Genomic DNA, 24,760 nt, shown 5'->3' on the forward strand with positions numbered 1-24,760 from the left:
TGCACGCTTAGTTATTTCTTTTTTAAGTGTGGTAAGTCAAAAATTAAATTAATCAAAAGGAAAAAAAAAGACTAATGCATAGGTTCAATCAACCTTCGAGTATTACAATCGTGGGTAGGTATGCAACAGCGGGTATTTTACACATTTCTCCAGGGCAGACGGTCCACTTAACTTTTTTAACATTTCATGAGCACAATACCAAAATTCTTACACCACAAACCATATGCGATAGATTTACTGGGGAGACTAGTCGAATATAAGTATTAATAAGTCGCAGAAAGATGTTTAAGTCAAACCGCACGATTTTCAATTCAGCCGTTATCTAAGTATGCATTTCACTTAGTAGATGATCAAAATTTCTCCGAGGGATGGATATGTATACTGATGCATAGGTCTAATCAGCCTTTGAATATGAACACTGAGGGCCAGCATCTGCGTGGTGTCGCAAACTTAAGTCACCACATTTCATCAACCCCACAAAGGATAGTGATAGCTGAAAGGAAGTGCCCACCAATGGCCTCCAGGATTGATGGAAGCACCGAAATTTGGGGGCGTTTGACGCGGCCCTTGGATCAGAGAACATCGTCACCAATGATCCGCACCACATCATCGTCAGGATCGCCTCCAGAGTGCCTACCAAATTCGGTGACCTGGGGTTCGTAATAGGTCCCCCTTATTCCCTAACCTTAGAAAGGGGAGGTACGCGAAACTTGCGGTACCTACACACCCTAGGCGCAGGACTAAGGCCCCTGGAATGGATTGTCTCCCTTCCTTCACGGTCACCTTTGGTGCAAGCGGTGGCGACAGTTGCTGATTACACGGTCCTTCGCCTTCCACAGACGGCAGGGCTTATTTGTGCACTTAATTAAAGGCGCGGGATCGCACACTCCCCGAGCTCCTACCAACTACTAACCCCCGCTTCGGCAGGAGGGAAACCCTTCCATATTGCATCCCCTTTGAGCGTCAGGGCAGGCAACGCAAGGGTGCAGTTACGAGCGGCTAAACCATCACCGTCGAGGACTGAGGCCAAAGTCCAAAGCGGCCGGTCTGCGCTCCGGAAAGTAATTAAAAGTAGAAGCAGGAAGACTTCATAGTAGATCAATTATACTGTTTCGGTGATTACTTCGTGGAAATTCATTAGAGCAAAATTCAACACCTCGTAATATTTTACACAAAAGGCCACATAAGATGCTAGAATATGCTACATCTTATGAATAGCGAGAAAAAAAAATCGTAGACCCGCACTAAATTTTCAGGTCCATCAGAAACGATTAAGCTGCAGAGAATTTTGCTGAACGGAGAGATATACAATTTTTTTCCATCTTCAAAAGAACTTCAATCAACGTTTACACGCACTTAGGCAGTAAAATATCTCACAAATCGCATCAAATTTTTTCTCGCAGTATCTCGCAGATTAACTATACCGCCTCGTGACCTCTCAATATACGTGTATGAAGGTGGATAGCGGAGTACATAGTTTTGAAAACACCGCCGAGGAAAATAAAAATAGAGTATCATAGATGAGCATTTTCCGGAAGAAAGTAAGCGAAAGACGGGGAAACTTAATTAATCACATCATGGAGATCGATAGTATGATAAAGATAAAGCGAAATACAAACGGACGGAAAAATTGACAGAAAGATCGGAAAAGCAACGTCCCAAGTGATATATTTTGACAAGTTAATAAGGATGAAAAAGAACCAGTATGCGTACGTATGAAAAAATTTGTTGGAAGGAAAATTTAGTGGAGACATGCGAAAAAAACAAGACTAGGGTATGCTTTTATCTGGGAATATGAATATTTCAGAGAGTGGAGCTCTCAACTCTTCACATGCTCGAAAAGTATTTCTAAAAACGAGAAGGAAATACGTTTGTTGGTGATTAATTTATTGGTATTAGATTACATCTTGTGCCATTAAAAACTAACCGGTATTCTACTTTAAATATATATTTTCACCACGACTGCTTATAGCTTCCATGGTAAATTTACAATAGGACGTCTATAAATTTAAAATGCTACTTTGCAATAGATCACAATTCAAACTTTAGTTTATTATGATACGTAAAACTTTATTTTATGTATATTCATTGACATATGACCATTTTGGAGCACGATAAAAAGCAGACATTTCAACGAGAAACGGCAAATGGAGGAATTGCTCAACTGTCAGCTCAAAACGCTGAAGTTTACGGTTCGGTTCCCATTATTTAAGAACAGGGGCGGGGGCGGATCCAGGATTTTTTTCTGGGGTGACGAGGCTAGGCTCTTTTCATAGTTGAGATTGAAACAAGATACAAAAATTACTGTACGAAATATTCTCTTTATTTTAACATGAAAATTATTCAAAATTTTTCATATGAAATTAAATTAATGGGGTTCTGTAATGCACAAAACATAACGAATTTAATGAAAACAGTATGAAATGTTTTGTCTAATTTTTAAGCATCTAGGGGAGGGGGGGGGGCATCACCCCCCCAAAATCCGGCTATGAACCGGAGTATATAGAGGAGTCCCCAGTCCGTCACGCGGAAGCCTAATTTATTTTTTCACTTATGGCTTAATTTTATCGGTTAATAGAAATGTTCCCAGAGCCGCGATGAGCGCAAAGGGTTCCATGATTGAACAATGTTCATAAAATATTATTTCAGATTGTGAGATAGAGCATTGAAAAATTATGAACTCGAGAGATGACGTACATTAAATGTAAACGTACATATTAATTTTGACAAAGATGTCTAATTAGAAATGATTTCCTAGTGAAATTCGGATCACTAGACCACCATCTACGCGATTTTTGACTTAAATGAACCCATTCCAATGCGCGGTGTGTGGAAACATATCTAAAGGCCCACTAAAGAATCCTCTATTTTAATAACCGTGATTTAAAATTTGACTCACTATATTGCAATGAAAATACTTACTCTATTCAATTTGAAATACTGGGCGCTATACACGCATAGTTCTGTATGTGATTGAAAGGAAAAAATTCAAAGGCTGTAACCGCACCTTGGCAGCGCTCAGCTTGGTTTCTGGACACGGCACCGTTCCCTCGGATGTAAATCGAATGCGGGTGTCGCTTTCCCGCCCGCGGGACACGAAAGAGAGGAAAAAAAGAGAAGGACACAACGACGCTGTTTTACCCGCGAGGGAGAGAGAGAGTGAGTCGAACAAAATTTGTAGCGATTCTGCGGTGGAATGAATTTCAATTGGCGGGGCGGTGATTGACCAAACCTCCCCTTCTCCCACGCGCGCAGGCCACCCACTTGGGACATCCGGGAAAACTGGGGAAAAACCTGGAATTGGGAATTACCAGGAGACTTGACTCAAATTACCGGGAATGAGCTCCTTCGCCAAGTTATGTCCATTCGTCAAATGACCACTATTTCCTGTTTCTCGATTCATCGAGGTATTTGCATCAAAACATCACTGGCAAAATCAATTCAAACAGAAAATTTGGTGACGTCACGAACTCACGTCGAGAGGGTCACCGCCTATCCGCTACTTCTCATCCTCGAACATCTTATTAACTGGGTTCAATGCTATTTACATGGATGTTGGCGATTCCTTACCGTAATTCTCTCTTTTCCCAGCACACTTTTTTGCGTACATGGGAATATTACAGTGGGTTGAAATTTGAAATGTCAATGTATTTAAAGTAGTGCAAAAGTTACAAAAAGGCATGAGATTTCTTTTTCCCATTCACTCTGCTGTAGAAACTAATGTTGAAAAGCCATCTGTGAATTTGAGATGCTTCTATTGTTGTTATTGCAGGTCTATCTATTTATTTATCCTACCCTTTATCCTATCCTTCGTCTGTATCCTTATGAATAGTTTATTATTAACCGAGATATATCCCCATGTTTCTTGGACCTTTCGTTGTACTTCAAATTTAAATAAATACGCTGCCCCGAAAATTATGAATAACTCAATGTGAAACACCAGGGAAATTATAAAGGGAATAAGGAAAGACGGGAAAAATGAGATGGCTCACCGTGGCTCCTTCGTCTTTTACCTCATCTGGCCCCATTCGATTACTTGGGCGGAATTATCAGGAGGGGTCGAGTGCCAAGTGCAGCGGCGATAGTATCGATTGCCAGCGTGGCAGAAGGCCAAGGCCGCAGTGGTATTGCGCGGGAGAAAAATTCAAAGGTCCCGCGTAGCCTCTGGGGATGGGGTCGGGCCGTAGCCGACAAAATTTTGAGGAGGTTTTAAGGTGATATATTTCGGAAGGTGTTCATTCGAAGAAAACTAAGACTATCCTCCCAATATATCTGGGGAGTTTGAACCCCTTGAGGTTCCCCTCCAAAACTTTTCGTGCCCTAGGAAATAGAATGAGCAATAAGGAACCTAATCGCTCAACTTAAATATTTAGTGTATCATAACGGTATAGTAAGCTCAAGGAAGTATGTAGAATAAGCTAATTTCATAAAAATTCTCACAACTGAGTTGTATATGCATGATTTAACACTTTCCCGGTGAATGAAATGAATAATTTTTTCAAGGTTTTCCACGCGGGTAAGAGAATCTGTGGCAGCCGATGTTTTGGGTTTCCCATTAGGTCTTCGTAGCCTTGAGAGTGCATAAGGAGATGGAATGGACCTCGACTGCCTTAGTTTTTGTTATCCCAGGGGGCACCAGAGAAAAGTTTATTCACTGAATTACATTACATGCAGGAGAATATTAGTCCCATCATTTCTCATGAGTGAGTGAGCCTAATTGAAGTTACATGAACAAAAGAAGGGGTGTGAATGCTAAATTGCGACATTTAGTTCGAAAGGCCTATCATAACAGAGTTTTACCGTTTTTTAGAATATTAAAAACAGACGGGTGCAATATCGTGGCTTGTCTCGCTGATAGTGAGGTATAATGTGCCATTTCAAGGAGGCAACTATCAGCTTAGGTCATTTCCTTCTTGTCTGAAAGGTATGGGAAAAAAGGGTGAATGAGGCGAAAGGTGAAATCATGGCATATCGCCCTATCTGACGGACAGATATATACATTTGATGTTTCCTCTCCACAATAATGAAAAAGATACCCCTGAAAAATCTCCAATATCGCCGGCATCCGAATAAAAGCCATCGAGAGGGAAAACCAACAGGTTAACATATCTGTCCACAACAATGTGTCCAGAATTTATTTGTAATGGATCTGATTAAGACGGAAAATAAATGCTAGGAGACAAGAATAGATATTTTTATCAAACACCAAAAATAAATACATGTAAATATTCATAGGTTAGGCCTATAGAAAACGATGAGGAAACGTTAATGCTCTAATTCTTTTGACGGCTATTTCCACCGCTGTAAGATAATAAATAAAAATATCCTTCTATGAATCATTATGATTACGAGAAGAACAAAAAATATGTGGTATATGGAGACGATAATTGGTGTCCGAAGGAATCAATGATTAAATGGATGCTAATTTTGAGTGATTTTGAGTATAAAATGCTGACTTCATCAATTTTACACATTCTCTCCATTTTTTCTGGGTCATAGGTAGCTCAACCCAGACTTATATTACGCCGAAAAAGGTGCCTCGTAAATAATACTTTGTAATGGAAGACGGAATTTATAGTGCTAAAAATATAACACGGTATTCACCAAAAGGTAAAGCCTAAACTCTATTTTTCAAATGAAATAGAGCGTTAAAAAGTAATTTTACGGAATGAATGATGTGGCTTATCATTACTTACCATACATCCTTGACGAATATCGAGCAATAATGACAGTGACTGAGCCTGAATTTTGAAGAAAAGATTCTACCTCGTATTTTATTAATTTCTATCACAATATTCAAAGGGACAGCACATATATATTTTTTAAATTGGGTCATAGTAGCAACTTCGATACTTTTGGATACATCCAACACTTAAATTACGTTACATCAAAAAGCCTTTTAATTAAAACTGAGTAAAATACAGAAAGAGCACCAAAAGATATGCCTTGTGTAGGGCGTACTCATACTGGAGTTTTACCTTTGCCAGCTTTGCAAAACAAAACAAATCCAGAGAGGAAATAGTTTTGAGTGCCACTGTTGTTTCAATATACTCATAAAAAATGTACTCTCAATAGAGTCCATTTAAAGCATTGACATGTGTATTACACATGCATTAGGGAAACATAAAAACCTCGCAATCCGCCGGATTAATGGCTTCCTAGAAGATTCAATAGTGACGTAAAAATGTTAACAGTTCGACCAGTGTAATATAAGCGAATTACACTTTAATGAAAACTTGCATCCTCAGGAAATAACTAGTTTATTGTTTCTTTAATCCTCCAATTACTTCAAATACACTCTAGAATCAGAAATAGAGAACAGTTATATCCACTGTTGGGTCTGTTTGACAAAATTTCTAGAGGGAAGATACAGTTTGCGAAAATGTGATTTCATAATTCATATCTGGTTAAAATTCATACTGTTTTCATTGAATCCAACCTTATCGTTGACATTTAAGTTGCTTCAATTAGTTCTATGCAAAGAAAAGCCAGCGGTGGTAATTTTGAAACAAAAAAGTAGGACTTGAAATACACGTGGGGTAATTTTATACTTCAAATACAGCACTTAGTATCCACAAGAAAGAATTATTATTATTATTATTATTATTATTAAAAGTGCTACAAGTAGGCATTTAGCCTGGTGGTAACATGTACATATGATGAAAAAAAAACAATAGAAAACATTGAAAAAACAATGCATTGTATCAAGATAATTAAAATTAAACTCAACTTTTAAAACAGGTAAAACTCTTTTGAACAAGATATAGCAGTAGCTATATTGTTAGTTTAGGCATTTTACTTCGAATAAAAATTTTAAAGGAATATTTGGACTTTGATAGCATAGAAATAAATAAAAAATAAATTCACTTGGCAGAGTCCGTCTACTGGCTCCTCAAAATTACTACCTTAAAATGATAAAGTCGTGATCAACTAAAAAGCAGAGAGATTGGATAAAATATGGATAAAGTGGCGAAACCTGTTTAATATATGTCATTTCAAGGAAATGAAGATATATAATTTCATTTAACCACCCCTTACATAAGTAGTTCGATCGCAGATTATAGCACTTTGGGAGAAAATTCATTTGGTTATACATTTTGAATATGCAGAGGGTTCAGTACTATTTTGCTAGATCGGTGGATGTAGGATAAGGAATATACGCAAGGAAGCGACGACGGAATGCATCTCTAAAAACCGTTACACCGTCAAATGTTATTCCTAAATGCAAATGTACCGAGATAAGCTAATTTTTGATGGAATTTAGATTAATCCTCTCAATTAAGGATACACATAATTCATTTTACACTGTAAAGTACTCCACAAATTTACCCGTAAAAGTGTGGCAAGTGAGAAAAATTTTAAAATTTTTGTCTTCTCCCCAACTACTTAAAATAAAAAGAAGAAATTGGAAAACAAATAGAGGCTCGTAGTTTTATTTATAGAAATTTAACCTTGGAGACATTACCCGTAGCCTAAAGTTTGGAAGAAAAGTAAAACTTTTCATTCCAAAGGTAAGAATAAATCAATGAAAATTTAAATTTTCCGTCTGTATGTTGTACGATTATTGATCATTATCATAATACAATAATTAATAGTTTATTTTTATGCAGCTCTCCTTTTCATGATATTATATTTCTTCTCTTTTTTCTTGATTGAAGCTTTTGCGGCTCATGATGATTAAAAATAAGTCACATACGGGTGTATGCCGCGTGTCGTGATGGAGATAGCCCCGACGTTTCGCGACCGACTGCTGGTCACTTTTTCAAGGGAATAATGTTAGGATTGGGTTTTTGCTGCCTTTTTATATTTCAGGTGGGAGGGGTGGGCGGAGGGTGTGGGGAGGTAGGACTGGAGGGGGAAGATAAAGAAATGTTGCGGATGACTGGGTTCCAAGTATTTGCAACATTTCGTTATCTTCCCCCTCCAGTCCTAACTCCCCACACCCTCCGCCCACCCCTCCCACCTGAAATATAAAAAGGCAGCAAAAACCCAATCCTAACATTATTCCCTTGAAAAAGTGACCAGCAGTCGGTCGCGAAACGTTGGGGCTATCTCCATCACGACACGCGGTATACACCCGTATGTGACTTATTTTTAATCATATTTCTTCTCTTTTATATTTTCATTAATAAAATGTCCCAGGTAACTCATCCCGGGTGTTCTTTTGCCTTTCTTCCTCTCCACTTATGCTTAGATGATCGCCATCATCTGATTATCATGCCATGAGGTGTTGCTGTTTTTGGATAGCTAATTTCTCCTAAATAGCCGAATAGCAAAAGAAATATCACCTGCCACATTCCACACTTTGTATTTTTCAGACAATATCCAACGCATTGCGACATTATCTAGGTGTAAATAAAACGGTAGTCAACATACTGTCTTTATATTATGAAATAGCATAAATAAATTTTGTTATGATACTCAGTGTTGAAAATATGCTTGGAAAAGTTATAAAACATTTGAGATTTCGTAGTCAGATTTTCTTTATGAAGATAAACGCTTTTTTCATTCCTATGGCTAAAAATATATATTTCGCATTAGGCTTCCTTCCTTAGCGCAAAATCCTCACGATGAGCCTCGATAATAATAATTATTATAATCAATGTACTTTGAACTATTTTATGAAAATTACGTTCATGACCATTCAAAAGACTATGCCACTTTTCAAAACTTCAGCACAAGACACAAAAAACACGTCGCGTCGGCTCGTCTGGTAAAAGAGAAAAGAGGAAACGATCGCGGATGTCACATGCATGGAATGAAAAACAAACACGCACATGCAAAGGAAGAAAGCAACGCAATGGTAAAAAAGAAGAATTAAAAAAAAAACACGCAGGCACTTTGAGGTGTGCGTAATTGAGCGGTAGACCGCGCGACGCAGAAGTGGGACTGGGTGAAAAGGGAATGAAAAAAAAGAAACAGAATTGCAAACGACGACGGCGAAAGCACGGCATCCAGCACAACACACAAGACCGCAGAAAAAAAGCCACATCAAAAGTATCAAAAGCTTGTCACACCATATCGATACTCACGGAGGTTTGCACTTTGGTCTCAGGAGGCTGAAATGGAGAGATAAAGAATTAGATGCGTGAAAACGACGTTCGGGACACAGAGTTCACCGTTGCGTGTACAAGAGATTTCACAAAAAGTTGAAGTGAATTTTTCTCCAAAGTAATCGTAGATGTCCTCTGGCCTGCGCCACCAAAAGATGCAGGAAAGAACTTGAACGACGGTGAAGGATAAATGAATTGAGGAGTAATGAGAAAATGAAGGTAATATAGGGATTTTCGTTCAATTATCCACCGATTAGAAATCACTCCACAAATATCTGATGAATTACATACTATTTAGAAACATGAGAAAAAAAATTACTTAAAAAATATGAAGTAAATCTTTCTTGGAGAATCATTTGCGTTCAGTCTTAACTGGATGACTACCTTTTAGAATCGTTTTATATCACGAACGACGCAACGGGCGATTCGTCCATCGTCAGCAGGGAGAATGAATAGATTATGCGTGAAAAAAACTTATTCATGCACCCTAATAACGAAAGATGAGTCGTCCATCGAAACGTTGATAGTTTATAACTATTGTAACCAATAGAAATATTGAGAAGACTCCATGCAAATTGATTCCAAGCTTTCAAATAAAGGTGAATAGTGATTCCATTTATTAAAGTGTCAAATACCGTGCTCACATCTGTAATAGAAAAGTGTTTTCTTTTCAAATAAACAGATATAAATAGATAATTCTATTTTATAATTTACCAGTAACAATTATTGACCACTCAATCCCTGATAAAGATGAATGTCATTGCATGAGTAAATGGCAACAAACTGAAAAGTAAGCTAAAACTATACACTTCTGAGGAAAATAATTTTATAAAAAAATTAACCTTCCCAAGTCCACGATTAAGCCATTTCTTCGGGATGGTTAGAAATGAATAATACACATATCTCAAACGAACGCAATATCTGTAAAATGAATTTAAACTTATAGTACTTTGAAATAGTTCCTGGAAAAGAAATCAATCTCATTCCTAATCGACGATTCAATGTCCTGTAAAGCAGGTGGAAATAATAAAAATATACCTCTAGAAGTAATACGCCTCTGCAAAAGATAAATATTATCAGATGATTTCCAATGCACAATGTAGAATATGTTGGTAAGGTTTTCTTACAAGGTAAAAGATAGAAAGGATACAACGCTTGAATAACGATTGATAAATTTGGGGGAAAAGAGAGCCACGAATTGAGAAGGTACCCATAAGTACTTATAAATAGGTGTAAAATGTTTATATTATTACAAGATAGTTCATTAAAAAGACTTAAGGCGATTGTTGTCAAACATTTAGTGTCGGATAGTCCATAAAAAAATCACAGTAAGAATTAATTCACGGTAGAAAAATGGACCGTTAGAATTTTAATTCCACATAACAAAAATAGAGTCGATATAAAAATTTCTGGAAAATGTAGGTGATCCACGCTAAAAAAATCTTCCATGGTTTTTATTGCAAACAAAAACATTTGCTTTAATCCACTCATGCCGTTTGGACGGGTTATTTGATAAAAAATACACAAATGAAATAGATGAATAAATACTTTTGTTCCCTCAGATAAGTATTCTACGAATAAAAAAAATCACCCATAAACTATGATCCACCCATAGTGGATTACTAATATTTCAAAATAGATAGGATGGAAAGAAATAATATGTATATGAAATAGGGATGAAGAAATTCGCGAGGAAGCTAAAAAACGACGATACAAAATAAAACGACATTACATCCAGCTAGTGTAAATATATTTTCAATAAGGTAGTAAGAATAACGCAACGCAGAACTTAAGGTTTCAGGAAGATTTCCGCGGAATGACGAAGATGTGCATCACGTAAGACGGCACGTAAGGCCAGGTGTAGCATTTCCACTCGGGAAACAAATTTACACGTTAAGAAGGCTCTGGGGAACGAGACTGCTTGCTGAGAATCAACGCATCGAAATTAATGGCGTGGTCTCAAGACGCCCGCATTCTTCCTTGGCTTCACCGACCGCGCTAATGCGGATTATTTTTCAACGCGGAAATGTAGTCTGAGACGCCTCCGAAGGAGAAGATTAGCTCCCACGTCGTCGACGCGTCCCCGCGCGAGCGATGGAGAGATTTCATATCTCACGGGCGAGTTCCTCCGCCGTTCCCCGGTTCGGCGGCGTCGCCAGCCGGGGAAAGGGGAGCTCGAGGAGACGGCGAACCCCTCCAGCAAGGAGTACTCTCTCGACCCAAGACCACCCACTTCTTAACCTTCCCTCATATTCTTTTTCACCCCGATGACTCCATAGAGAATGAGATCCCCCCTCTCCGTGAGGCTGGAAGAAAATGCGAATTGTTCCGGAGGTATTAAGAGGGATAGTGTGATGGAAGAGATTAAATAAATACCCCCCGAAATGTTAAAAGGAGACAAAAAACCTTCGCAGAGAGAGAGAATATACGAGGGAGGCTTTGGCTTTGATAATGTAATAAGTATCTCTGCTGCTGGTTCCATTTCGCAGAGAAAGCTGAGTGGGAGGAAAGCAATCTACCGACACTTCTTATGAGATGGACCCGTTCCACCATGAAATTTGATCGCACGGTTTGTTTTTTTGGGGAATGGATGGACAAAACAATCACATGGTTTGGAATATAATCAGAAATGTCTGTTGGTGTCAAAACATTATGACGGTTTCCCACGAGAAGCAACAAAGTCATTCCGATAAAAAAAGTATAAAAATAGGATTGGGTATAACTTCAAGAGCATTCGGAAATAATTCTGATGGAAATAGTATTATATAAATTTAAATTTCGGATGTAATTGTTTTCGTACCGTTCAATTGAGAAAACATTGAAAAAAACAGATAAAAACAAAGAGGCTCGGCCTAGATTTTGAAGTTTCCATTATTGCCAACAAATAATTATGGCTTCTTAAGAAAAGCTTTCAAGGTATTCCGATAAAAATGATTCAATATGAAATTGTATGAAAATTTTGGAGTAATTTTGATTCCAAATGTGATTTTAATTTTTAAATGGAGTTTTGGTGATATAAAGTTGGGCAATTTGCTTCACAAAAATATAACACAGCTTTTAGGCAAAAATAGCTTTTTTAGGCAAATGTAAAAATAAAATTTACAGAGCCACCCATCTTCCTGGAATTTCTGCTCAGTTCAAAGAAACCTATTGAAAACACTAGAGCATACGAAACGTCAAGTTTATAACTTTAATTAAACGACGAAATTATTCAATTTGCGGAATATAAACGAAAACAACGTGGTTTTCGGATTTCATAAAAGAAATAATGTAACTTATCAGGACTGATATATCTCCAAGTAAAATCATTTAAAAAATAGGAATGTTAAATAAATAAAAGATGACTCAAAAGTCTTACATATTCTGAGTAAAATACCGCAAAAAGTAGCATGAACTATTTTTATGAGTCTTCATCATCCTTTTTTCAGGCATGAAAATTTCATGTCCCAAAAGTAAAATTATATTAGCATTTCGGGCCTTAAGGCGAAAAAAGATGAAAATATTATTTACTCTCGTATTATTGTGAAGCTCATGGCATCAATTATTCGCCATCAAAAACAGATTAATAATTAAAAATGTGATTGGATCCACATTAGTCAAACAATAAATATTAGATCATCTTGTTATTCGCATTAGGCCTTGGGGGTTTTAAACTAATACTAGTGCATAGTACATTCGCACCCCTCTTTATTGAAGAGATATTGAAAAAAGAAACTGACCACGTCTATTTTGCGATGAAATTTCACAAACTTAAAAGCACAACAAATATGGATACCTATAGCTGTGAAGTTAACACAAAAACTTTTATGACCGAATAAAAAAACGGGAGAAAGCCTGTTAGGTTACATAAAGCATGTTATAGTCTCACTAACAGTAGGATGATCAATATTCTTTATAATGGAAAAAACGCTAACTAACAAAATTGCAACGCGTAACTAAAATAAGCAACTAATTTGCATTTTTAAATCAGAATTTGCGCGAATTAGATGATAAATTCATTCTTATACCTTTAATTGTAATAATAATCGTCACAAGTATATCTCCACATCCCTAAAAAATTATCAGCAAAAGATATTTTTGTGGTAGATGATATTATAAAAACCTCATCAAAATAGCATAAAACCAATTCAAACTCTAAAAAAATCACAGAAAGTAGAAATTCATGCAAAGAGAAAAAGGTCAATGAGGGGCGGTGAAGCAAGGTTCTTCAACGATGAAACTTTCAACCTATTCCTTAAAAAGATGAGAAGCTTTCCTTTACATCCCAAAGAAATATTTTTTTCAACCTCGTCCAAATGTAACTCACCTGTACGGCAGCGTCCGAGAGGACATTGTCAGTTGGGATGACCTCCGTGCCGTTGTACCAGGTCACATTGGCTGCTGGCCTGGCGCCGGAAACGTGGCAACGCAGCGTGACCTCGGTACCCTGTACAACGTGATGCTCCACCCCACCAAGCTCCAGTTTACGAGGACGGACTGCAAGACAAAAAAATGAAAACGTTATATTTTCCACTCCTCTGCAACAGTAAGTTAAAAAAAACAAATATTTCAAACAAACAAGAGAATCTTGCAGAAAAGTTTCTCGGGTGTACCACCGGTTGATGTCGTCCATGTTTCCTGACGTTTCGATCCGCGACTTGCCTATCATCCTCAGGGGATCTTCCGGAGAAGTATGATCAGCAAGTCGTGGATCAAAACATCGGGAGACATGGACGACATCAACCGGTGGAAAACCTGAGAAACTTTTCTGCAACTGATGCGGCGGGAAAACCTACGATCATACAAGAGAATCTTGATTTTTGCAAACGAAAATTTTCCCAACGCCATAATTGTTTTTAATTTAAGCATGAGACAGAGAGGTGAGAACGATTTTAAATTATGTAAAAAATAGTAAATGACCCTAGCTGAACAAAAAAATGATTGCAATGAATATTTAATCGTAAATATTCACTTTTGGAAAAATCAAGGTGGAAAAGCTACCAGTAGATGACGTGTGTGTCATGTTAATGGGTTTAGTTCGTAATTGTGGTGATATCAGGCGAATTGCTATTAGAGAAAAATTAGGGCATAAAATTGAATATTTGAAAATGTCTCAATGGCGATTTAAGATAAAACTAACAGATTTTACATTAAATGCAAAATATTATCAACCAGCAGTGATTGAAACACAGGGAAAAATATTTTTTAGGGGTAGCTATCAACTTTCAGTCTTAGGACGTAGGAACTTTACGTAAGGACTGGTTTATTATAAAATTCTACCACAGGTTTCTGTTGCTAACTAATATCAACATAAACATTTGTATATGAAAGTCCATAAACATTTGTATATGAAAGTCCTAATGATGGAGAAACAACCGCGACCGGGCGTAGAATTTCCTAATAAACCAGAAAAAAAACAAAGTTTTCTTCTCATTCTAAAAAGCATGTATTTCTCCCCTTTAAAAATTAATTCCTCATAAGTTTGCCAATTGATTACTGTGATAATGAAAAAAATTCAAAAGTATCTTGGGAGATAATATAATCAATTATAGATGAGCTTCAATTTTGAAATCTTGAAAAAATAATAATTGCACACTTTTAACATTTAAAAAATCAGAAACTTGTATGACCTTAAAATGAAAGTATGTCAATATGAGATTGCTTTTCTGCACTTGAAGATAGCTTAGGAGATATCATGTGCGTTTGGAGTGAAAAACTGAGCTAGGAGACCAAGATATTTTCACTCCTATCAGTGCAGCAAGGTCTTAAGCTTCCATTCCTGATTATTGCTACGCCTCTTGAGATATCTCTTATTTTCGACGCAGCTGGAGATGGACCGAAGGAGTTGAATACAAGAAGCGAAGTGAGCAGTCGTGGATTGTGGCAAAAAAATAAACTTCTCACTCCAGAGACGAGATGGAATCGCTGAGAGTTTTTCTCAGCGCCTTTCAACACTTGGTTTAAATTGATTCCAGCGGCGCGGCCGTTAAGGGACTGAAGTTATCTCAAGCGTCGAATCAGTTAAAAGCTACAATTGTTTCTTGGGTATGGGACGTAATAGGAAAAAAAAATCTCCAAGGACTTGAGCCCTAAAAGGAGCATCTTACGGAATGAAGGGTACGTGAAGTGGTGAAACTATGATCGCTGCCTGCGAAATTAGACGGAAACGCAATATCTACCGAGAGATAAATCTTATTTCCACTGTTAACGCAAACCGCTAACAAAACAACGAACGACGATTATTTTAATTAGATTTTTTTGTCATCAGAGTTTCCAGAAAGGAGAGAAAGTAGGGTAATTATTTACTTAATGATGATGCCTATGTTTGTCATTTTATGATTCGAAATCCAAATTTGATTAATTTTTATCGATATAACGTAGGTAGATATTAGAATTTGACTTCTTTTACAAGAGAACGATGATAAGCTAATGGTGAAAACGTCATAATTTAAGAACTAGTGAAAATAAATCAAGGTATCGGGACCTCATTCTGCGGAAACCCTAAGGGGTATATATATATGTATAAGTACTTGCAATATTAATGATATGTCTGGCGTATCCTAACACGAATACGAAATCATTTATTTATACTGGATAATATATTAAAAACGATTAAATAGCCTTAATAGTGTTCTTACTATTACTGTGGGAAAAATTTTGGGCAAGAAAAAAATGAAAAAAATCACCGGAACTAAATTTGAAACTTTTCACTTTTCAATCTTTATTATAAGCGCATTGCATTAATTTATTACAATATGCATCCTATTGAATGTACTCAACAGGATTTAAAAAAAATCTTTCAAACCCCATCCTTAAGCTGTTTATTTGGCTAGCCAACTATCATCACTTACATAAATGGAATTTAAAAAAATTCTAATAAAAACTCCTTCGTTACAGAATTTTATGAATGGGCTTAGTCGTAGTCATATCGATGGCAAATATCTAACAACACGTATCTCAAAAATAGCAACTTTTCAGGAGAATAAAAGAAACGATTTATATTTTTAATTGTACACTGAAATTAAACTCCAAAAAATTCATAAAACTGAAAAAGAAGCATTCATTTGCAAACAAAGAATTGTTTTTTGCTTGAATTATAATTTTTTAAATGTCATTACACTTTGTTTAAGATACCTGTCTCAAACCAGCCAAATTCTGAGATACGTGTTGCTAGTACTTAGCCATCGATAAGTGATGTTAAAATAGCATACAATTTTCACGAAGCCTTCAGCACGGATGGAGAAACTTTAGGAATAAATTCACAACTCGCGGAAATATAGCAAGAAACTATTTGCAAGAATAAAAAGGTCGGCAAAAACTTTAACTAATGTCTGAATAGAAAAATTCCAAAGACAACAATGACATTGTTTACGGGACGGAGCGCTGGGTTATGTTTAATTATACGAGACGAAATCAAGCATTTTGTTGTTGTGTGTAAAACTGGTCTTTCTAAGAAAGAAAGTTACGTGGTGGATAGTTTCGAGAATCGATGAAACTTTCCATGATGCACGGGACATCCCTCAGCCCAACTTCCAACAAGAGACCCAACTTTTTTGCTTCCACTCCCATCGCGTTAATGCGATTTCTCATCAGTGAAAAATGCAGATGCGGTTGAGACGGTACGACGAAGGAAAACGGTTCTGACGGCGGCGGCGGCCGATACCCGAGAGCGGGACAACACAGTCGTTTGTTTAACCGTCGTCAAGCCGCCTCCAAACAACGAACTCGATTTCCATTATTTCGGGAGTCAGGCGGCGTGGGAAGGGGGAAATAAGGAATTGCATCATGGGTAAGGGGAAGGGAGAAATGAAAGCGATTGCTTGCGGCCAAATCCCTAGCACACGTCCAAACGTATATATATGTTTAAGTTTGTGCATGTATGTATTTTTATGCCGCTTCTCCGACTGTCGGAAACTTTTGCCGGGCGGGGAGACAAGTTGGCTTTAGCGCAAGGAACAGTTTGGAAAGGATGTGAGGGTTGGAGGCTGGGAAGGGGATTGTATCCCTGAGGGGTTAAGGATGGTGCCGACAGGGTGTTCAGGGGCGCCACAAAATGGAGGGGGTAAAGACCTTTTCGCGGCTCGTGATGCGAATTGCTCAGGGCCGTTTAAACAATTTTCACTTCCGCCCCTACCAACGTGCCCACAATTTCTCAACCCCGTCTACACCTTTTTAAAGAAAAACTCCCTCCCACCAATTTCACGCTTGTCCTCCGCGGTGTTCACGCATTTAAACTCCATAAAAGCTTTTGTTGTTATTACTATTCAAGTCAGGAACCGAAGCAAAAGGAGGTCGCGGACGAAGGGTTGGAAATTACGGTCTTCTGAATAGCGTAAAAGTTTGTCTCGCGGAAGGTCGCGGGAAATTCTTGTTGTTTTCGTCGTTCAGTCACCGATTATAGTTCTGACCACGGAAACTGTTTCGGGGAAGAAAGAGGCGACAAGTTCCCTCTCGCTTGATTCAAAGGTCTTAAAACTGGTTTAAAAAAATAGCGGAACCGTACGTATCTATTTTGTGGCAGGTAGGCATTTGCAAGAACCCGAATTCCTGCGACAAACAATCTGGTGTGGGCAAACTAGCCAATTTGTATGTGCTGGTATTATTTGATTTAGTATTTTACACATTCGTAGTTTAAAACATTGCGGGTACATGTCACTTTTTTGCTTGCATTGCTTGGTTCTCATTTATTATTTTTATGGATCTATAGCATGGTTACTAATTGTATGGAAACGTGGATTTTTTTGTTTGCAATAGTTTCCGTATTAATTACCCTCCATAAACATAATTTGTTCTCCATAAATTGTTTTAGTACTTAAACAATGCTAGACAAATTTTTATCGGGTATTTTAAAACATTGTTTTAACATTTTTTGTAAATTACTTTATAGGGGTCTTATCTTCTAAATAAGATTTCGAATCGCCTGAGTTTTTATCAAACTAATTTGCTCAAATTAATCGATAAGATTGGTGAGCAATTAAAATTGATTTTTTTGAGTTTAACCAAATCACAGCAAAAAATCTGCTCTCAAAAAAATTACTACGACGAGAGCAATTAAAAAACTACAAAATTCACAACAGAAATAATCGTGTTTGACGAGTTTCCAAAGTTTACTCAGTGAATAGTAGATGAGGCCTCTGAAAGAAGAAATTGCAATAAGGAGAACTAAATTTACCTTCTATTTGATTTGGCAGGTCTTTTCAAGCACCATCTTCAACACTCCTTTTAGATCCTATTTACAAGACTCTGTTTGCAATCCCTTTTCAGACAATTCGAGATCGAGTTTGATAAAAACTTGATTCCCTGCTCAATGTTTACACATAGCCGAGCAGATTAATCCGCACTTGTAAATTAAACATAAATTCGATTTAAATGCCACGCCGGGGATATATGTTTAATCTTATTTTATTATTAAATTATTCCCTCAGGTATGAAATGAATCCATATTAGATATTTGGCCAATACACTTGTGTGTTAATACGTAAATAATTCGAGAAGATATTCATATATTTCACAAACTCATATTTCATGTTACACAAAATAAAAAAAAAGGAGTGTAACATACATGGATGAAATGTAACCATATGCGAAGGATGAAACGAGGAAATTTATAATTCATTTGCCACAATACTAGATTTTTCAAATTGAGTCTTATTCAATTCTCTTCCAATTACTGCTAGAGGAAACATTTTGATTTAGATATTAATGCCTGATTAAAAGTTTTAAGCACATAAAAAATCTAGATAGCCGCCGCTTGCATAACGTACAACCCATTTACTGTTAGGCGTTTATGATTACTTAATCCCTTTCTATAAACAGTTGAGAATCACGGAAAATCGAATCAATCCGAGGCCCCGTAACTAGGCGATTATGAATAAGCATGACAATCGGCATTCCATGCATTCATAGATTGCCAACTAGCCATTTGTGAGTATGTTTTGGCGCAGTTTCCAGTTATTACCTTGAAAAATGTCACTTTTTTAAATTTTCCCACCTCCACTTAATTTCAGCGGATTTTTTAAATGTACCTTTGCATTATCATTGACCATTACTATTGACGATGGCCACAGTTATTCGAGTCCTACTTCCAAATAGACTCAAGCGTGGTTTACTGGTCGATTTTGACGGCAACAGAACTCAACTATTATCAACAACATCTCGCAACTATTATCAGCACAAAAGTTTCCCAAGAGTGCAAATTCACTTCAAGGTGGTAGCGATAGAAAACAGTTTAGAGTAGTGTCAAGATGAATAATACCAAATACTATACCATACTAAACAAATGGCTATTCATCCAAAAGCATTAAATACATATGATTAGTATATTGGTTGAATTTGGTATAAATGGATTGAAAACCATTTGAATTACAGTGAAATAGGAATATTTTCATCCTCTCTCCCAAGTCAGAAAAAGTTAACGAAATTTAGCCTAAAGATTGATCTCTACAAGTAATGCGTTAAGAACACCAGCTATAACTACACTCTTAGCCTAAATTTCTCAATCAACAATTCCCATCTCAACAAATCTATAGCCATCAATTGCAAATGGATTCAAAGTTGAATTGCTTATATCGAAATTCACTATTGGATCAAATAAAGATCGACTTCGTTCTTAATTGCTTCATACTCTCTCTGCAGCGATTTTAGGTCATTGTCCACATGTAGGAATTCACTGGGACGTTACAGCCAACTCCTTTACAGTAACCTTCAATGTATAAATAAGGAGTTAATATTGTTACTATGTGGGACTGGTCCACGACACTTTGGGGTGAAAGAAGCTTGGAAGCTGGAGGGGTTAGAGACAAAGAAAAGGGCGAAACAAAGTCACTGCTGGAGGTGAAAGGCTTCCGAATGATTTTCTTAAATTTTCAAAGTAGGGGAGAGTCCTTTTTTTCAGCCAAAGAGGGAGGTCGATGGGGTGGAAATGGGATTGATTTGAGTGGGTGGAGGTTGATGCAGGGATGGTGGTGGAATTTGGAGGGAACTCTTGGAAAACCTTTGAGAAAAGAACTGACTCACGGGAAAAGATGCTTCAAACTCCACCTCTTAAAACCCTCCCACCGAACTATTTTATTTAAATTCAATAGAAACTTTTTACCTCCCTTTTGTCAATGTGTATACAGTAGTAATGGCGTTTTTATTGATGACTTGATTGTTTGTGCGAGATATGAATTGACATGTACATGTAATGAAAATGGATGCTACATATGAAGTATGTGTTCACATGGGGGTGAAGCTTGGACGCTAACAGCGGTAGAAAGGTCAAGAGACGAAGAATTAGAAGTGGTAATAAGAGAGGGGAAGAATGGACTTCTTACAAAAACTCTGAGAAGGAGACGATAAAACTTGTTCGTTCACATCATGGGATAAGCTGGTCTGAATACATTTGCTGAAGAAATAATTGATACAATTTACGCATTTCTTCTCTTCATCAGAGTATGATTTTGAAGAAGGAAAGAAATACGTAAATGTGAAAAGATTAGCTGAGAGAGGAGCAGAATGGAGAACCAACATTCGCACTGTAGACTAATAATGATGGTGTTCATGACAATGATTCCTAACTAATTACTATATTTTTACGTGAAAACATTAATTGAAAGGAAATATAGAAAACATAATTTTACTTACATAGAAATAACATCAAGGCATAGATTTTATTACACGCAGATGGTCAAGTTCGTTAGCTTATGCTGAACTTTTGCTATCTCATTTTATCCTATTCTAACATTACATTTACCTTAAATGAAAGCGTCCTCATATTTAAAGAGAGTGACACAGAATATTACTTCATGTTTTACAAGACAAAAAGCTAAATTGCATTCAACACCTACTTGAAAAAAATATTTTATTTCACATTTTTGTAAAAAGACACCCAAAATATTAAAAATATGTGCGAAAGTTTACAAAAATCTGCCGATAAAAAATCGCACCTGCCACCTGAACAGGGTGATCGAGGCAAGGGAAATGTAAAGCAAAAGACGATATACAGTTTTATCCCCTTCCCTTGTCCGTCTTCTCCATCTCCTTTTCTTACCGAAGAGCGCGAAATGGTGGCAAAGTGATTTATTTGATGCGGAAGCGATGACAATAAATCTTACGAAACCCATTTCGAGATTAAGGAATAACTGAAACTTATTTCTCACGAATGTTGGCGAGAGGAGATCCTTGAGCAATGTTCGGGAGGGCAGGAGATTGGCACCTGGGAATAACAGGGGGCGTCTTAAGGGTTGAACCACCCACTCTTCCCTTTCCCAATCCGCTCCAACAGTTCCAAGGCTCTTGTCTCCCAGTTCAAATGTTTCCTGGTTCAGGAGAGGGGTTTTTGAAAAGGCAGTTATACAGCTTTCAAAAGATTTCTCGAAATAAGCTTATACGGCTTTTTACCACGCTTTAAAATGTTGACTACTCAAAATAAGATCAGACGCATTCCTTACGTACCGAAGTACCGAAAATATTTGTGGATTTACCCCGTTAAATTCCTTCCCCACGCCGATGCTAAAGTATCAATTTTGCAGGGAAGTTTCCTGTATTTGGAATTGCGCGCCTAATTGTAAGCTTTCCGGGATGCTGCGGCTATAAAATATGTTCATAATTCAAAATTTGACAGTATATTTAGGCATACTTTAATTATTACGCACCATGATATTAAATTCATAAAAATATGAGGAATAATCGTAAAATTATGCACTTAGAAATCAAGTATTCAGTATAAAACTACTCTAACAAGAATTGTTTTTTTTCCCCCAACGAATTCTCAAAAGTAACCCTTTTCAACGTGGCAGTTATAGGTAACTCTCGTGCTTTCCCAATTTACATTAGTAAATACAAAAATTCACACCAAGGCTACAAAAATACACTTTTTGGAGACAAATTCTGATATTATCTCTTATCAAAACGTGCAAAAAATTTGGTGATTTCCGATGATACTTTGTGGGATTTGATGAATATTTAGGATGAATAAAATTTGAACTTTTCCACGGAATTTGTATTAAAAATTACCATGGTTTCCACGGCTTACGTGATCTTCTGGCCATAAAAACACCAGAAAATGACGTTAACTATCGACATCATGGTCGTGTTTTAATAAAAATTCTATGGAAATTTTTATTCATCCAAAATGCAAAAAATACCATTTTCAGTCGAAAAGAAAGAAGTCCAGTGAAAATTCATATCCATGCAGGGAATAGAAAAACAGACAGGCGATGACGAATGATACACAAACATAGACTCAACTCTTTTGACGTGCGCCCCTTGATGCAGAAACTATGCTTAATTGCATCCAACATGCTCTGAGAGAGCAATTCCGCAAGATCAAACAAGAAACTGTTGGCTGTGAAGGCACCAATGTTGACTGGATGCGGTTTCAACTGATGCGCGGTTCCTGAGACGATCCGCCGCAAAGCGCAATGTTTTAGAACAGGTTACTACATCACATAAAGAGGACAAAGGCCATCCGCTTGCCGGGGCACGTTTCATCCAGGCATTCATTTCAGCTGGCTCTCCTTGGGGCTATTTTCGGGCGCAAAGCGAGGAAAGGGTTACAGCTAGGTAATTATTACATACAGCAACGCCGCGGATACGGCTACGATCCTTTTCACATGCGATTATGATTGAGGGACGGATGGTCGGGCTTGGACGAACTCGGAGATATACGAACGCAGCTTAACAAAGCTGTGCGCATTAGAGATGGGTGGCGAGTAAAATCCACGAAGAAACACCCCCTCACGTGAAGCCAGAAATTATGTAGAACAAAAACTTACAAGTTACGTAATTTTTGGAGCACTTATCTTGGGTGCAAATAAAACCGACGCGTATTATTTGATCCCTCAAATACCCCCAATACGTTGAGTAATACTATTTTTATTATTAAATTTATCTTTGATTATTATAGCAACAATTAGCTATTAATTATTTGTCATCAAATTATTTATTTATGCAAGGAAAAGAACAAGAAAAAAGTTTTGTTAAAAAGACAATAAATTGAAAATGATAGCATACCTATGATCAGTATTTAACCCTACTTTATCAGTTTTTAATGTATCAATACATTGATTTTCAACAATTTTTGGAATAATATGATTGCCTATAATATATTGAGTTGTGCCAAGACGAATAACTAGCGTCGGCTATTCATCCAAAAGCATTAAATATAATATATTAGTATGTTGGTTGAATTTGGTATAAATGGATTGAAAACCATTTAAATAATAGTATATTGCAAGGTGCTTTTTCAATTTTCATCAAGAATGAAATTTTCCACGAAAAAGTCATTTGGCTAGCCATCTTCTTCCAAGCCGAATCTCAGACTGGATTAAGCAAGCAAAGCGTTGACGACTCATGTCCGCACTGTGTCAGGGGACACGGAGGTCGTGTTTAATAAACCAATATAGGAGGATGAACTCTTATTTGTCGCTACTCCGCGAATAACGCCAAATTATTTTAATTTATACCAAATTATTATTATTTTTACCAAAATATAAATTGCCAAATGATTTTTGCGGCGATATTCATCCCTGGTGTACATAAATTCGCATAAGTGCACGAGGCTCTGCACGAACTCACATGTTATATGCAATGCTTTTTTTACACGACTATGTCACTTTTAAGCTGGGATTGGCATTTTTAATTTCATAAATAACTCTTCTCGCCCCCTTTTTATCAATTTTATCTTCACCATCACGTATTTAATATTTTCCTTGCCCTTCAAGGTCCATTTTTCATCCAATCTCTCGCCTTTTCATATTAATAGCTAGTTTTTTCCTATTCCGGGATAGTGAATACTTTTATACTGAAGAACAAACAATGGAAGTGGAAAAATTGAAATGATAAATTACTTTTTTCATTTTGAACAGGCCTTTCTTTTCGACATAGACTAGTGTAAAATAATGATCGATGAATCCCAGTACTAAAGAAACCCCAATCACAGCAATGTATCGCGAAAGTTTACTGCAAATCCGTGCATTAACTTAAATATCAATTACATTTACATTTGGGCTCCTGTGAAATTATATCGCATCTTTTCAATTTTAATACAGTGACGGCGACAGTAAAATACTGATTACAATAAAAAGAAATGTCAATTACTAGAAGAGAAGGCTTTTTGAAATGTTGTTAACAGAATCAATATGGCAAATGGAAAAAATGTAGGATGTCCAAATACCCACAGGAAAAAATTACCCTCAGGATTAAAGAAAAAGTATACATTTTGTAACAATAACAATATCCCAGCTAATAAAGACATAAAGCTTGGATTATACAGTTAGATTTAGGCATATTAAATCTTACAAAGTTATACTTTATTAGACAATAGAGAATCGGATTTCACTGTTCAAATACTTCAAGAAGCGTCGTAAAGTCTCAAGATTCTTGGAAATAAACAGTTTGAGAATCGATAAACGAGATAACAGAGCTACCGGATGTAATTGTTTCCGCGAATGAAACAAGTGACGATCTCCAGCCGCACAACGATTCACGGGCGCGAGCTCTCGAGGGCGTTCCGCCAGGTAGCAGGGCAATCGCGCGAAGGAGGGAGCGAGGAAATGGATGACCTCCACCCTGAAGAGTGAAATTGCGCGTTATGGGCGGCGGGTGTGGGGGATTATGGGTAAAGGGCGGAGTCGTGGTGCGATGCCACGCAGGAAGATTGGGATATGCGACCTTTTGTCTTCGCTTAGCGGGGAAAGGACGCAAGGACAGATATTTATGATGTGGGGAGAGAGAGAGAGGGAGAT

At 37.1% G+C, this 24,760-nt stretch overlaps 1 protein-coding gene across 7 annotated transcripts in view; it reads right to left on the bottom strand.

Moving 5' to 3' along the window:
* The window catches only part of LOC124166984 (hemicentin-1), a 316,617-nt gene that overhangs the window by 52,917 nt on the left and 238,940 nt on the right, over positions 1-24,760 (bottom strand). For all 7 annotated transcript variants that reach the window (XM_046544739.1, XM_046544740.1, XM_046544734.1 and 4 more), the window contains exons 5-6: positions 13,360-13,529; positions 9,033-9,059 (exon numbers count right to left, since the gene is read on the bottom strand). In XM_046544739.1, coding sequence (XP_046400695.1) covers positions 9,033-9,059; positions 13,360-13,529 — 197 coding nt within the window. The remainder of the gene's footprint in view (positions 1-9,032; positions 9,060-13,359; positions 13,530-24,760) is intronic.

Source organism: Ischnura elegans, chromosome 10, assembly GCF_921293095.1.
Source record: "Ischnura elegans chromosome 10, ioIscEleg1.1, whole genome shotgun sequence".
Taxonomy (NCBI): domain Eukaryota; kingdom Metazoa; phylum Arthropoda; class Insecta; order Odonata; family Coenagrionidae; genus Ischnura; species Ischnura elegans.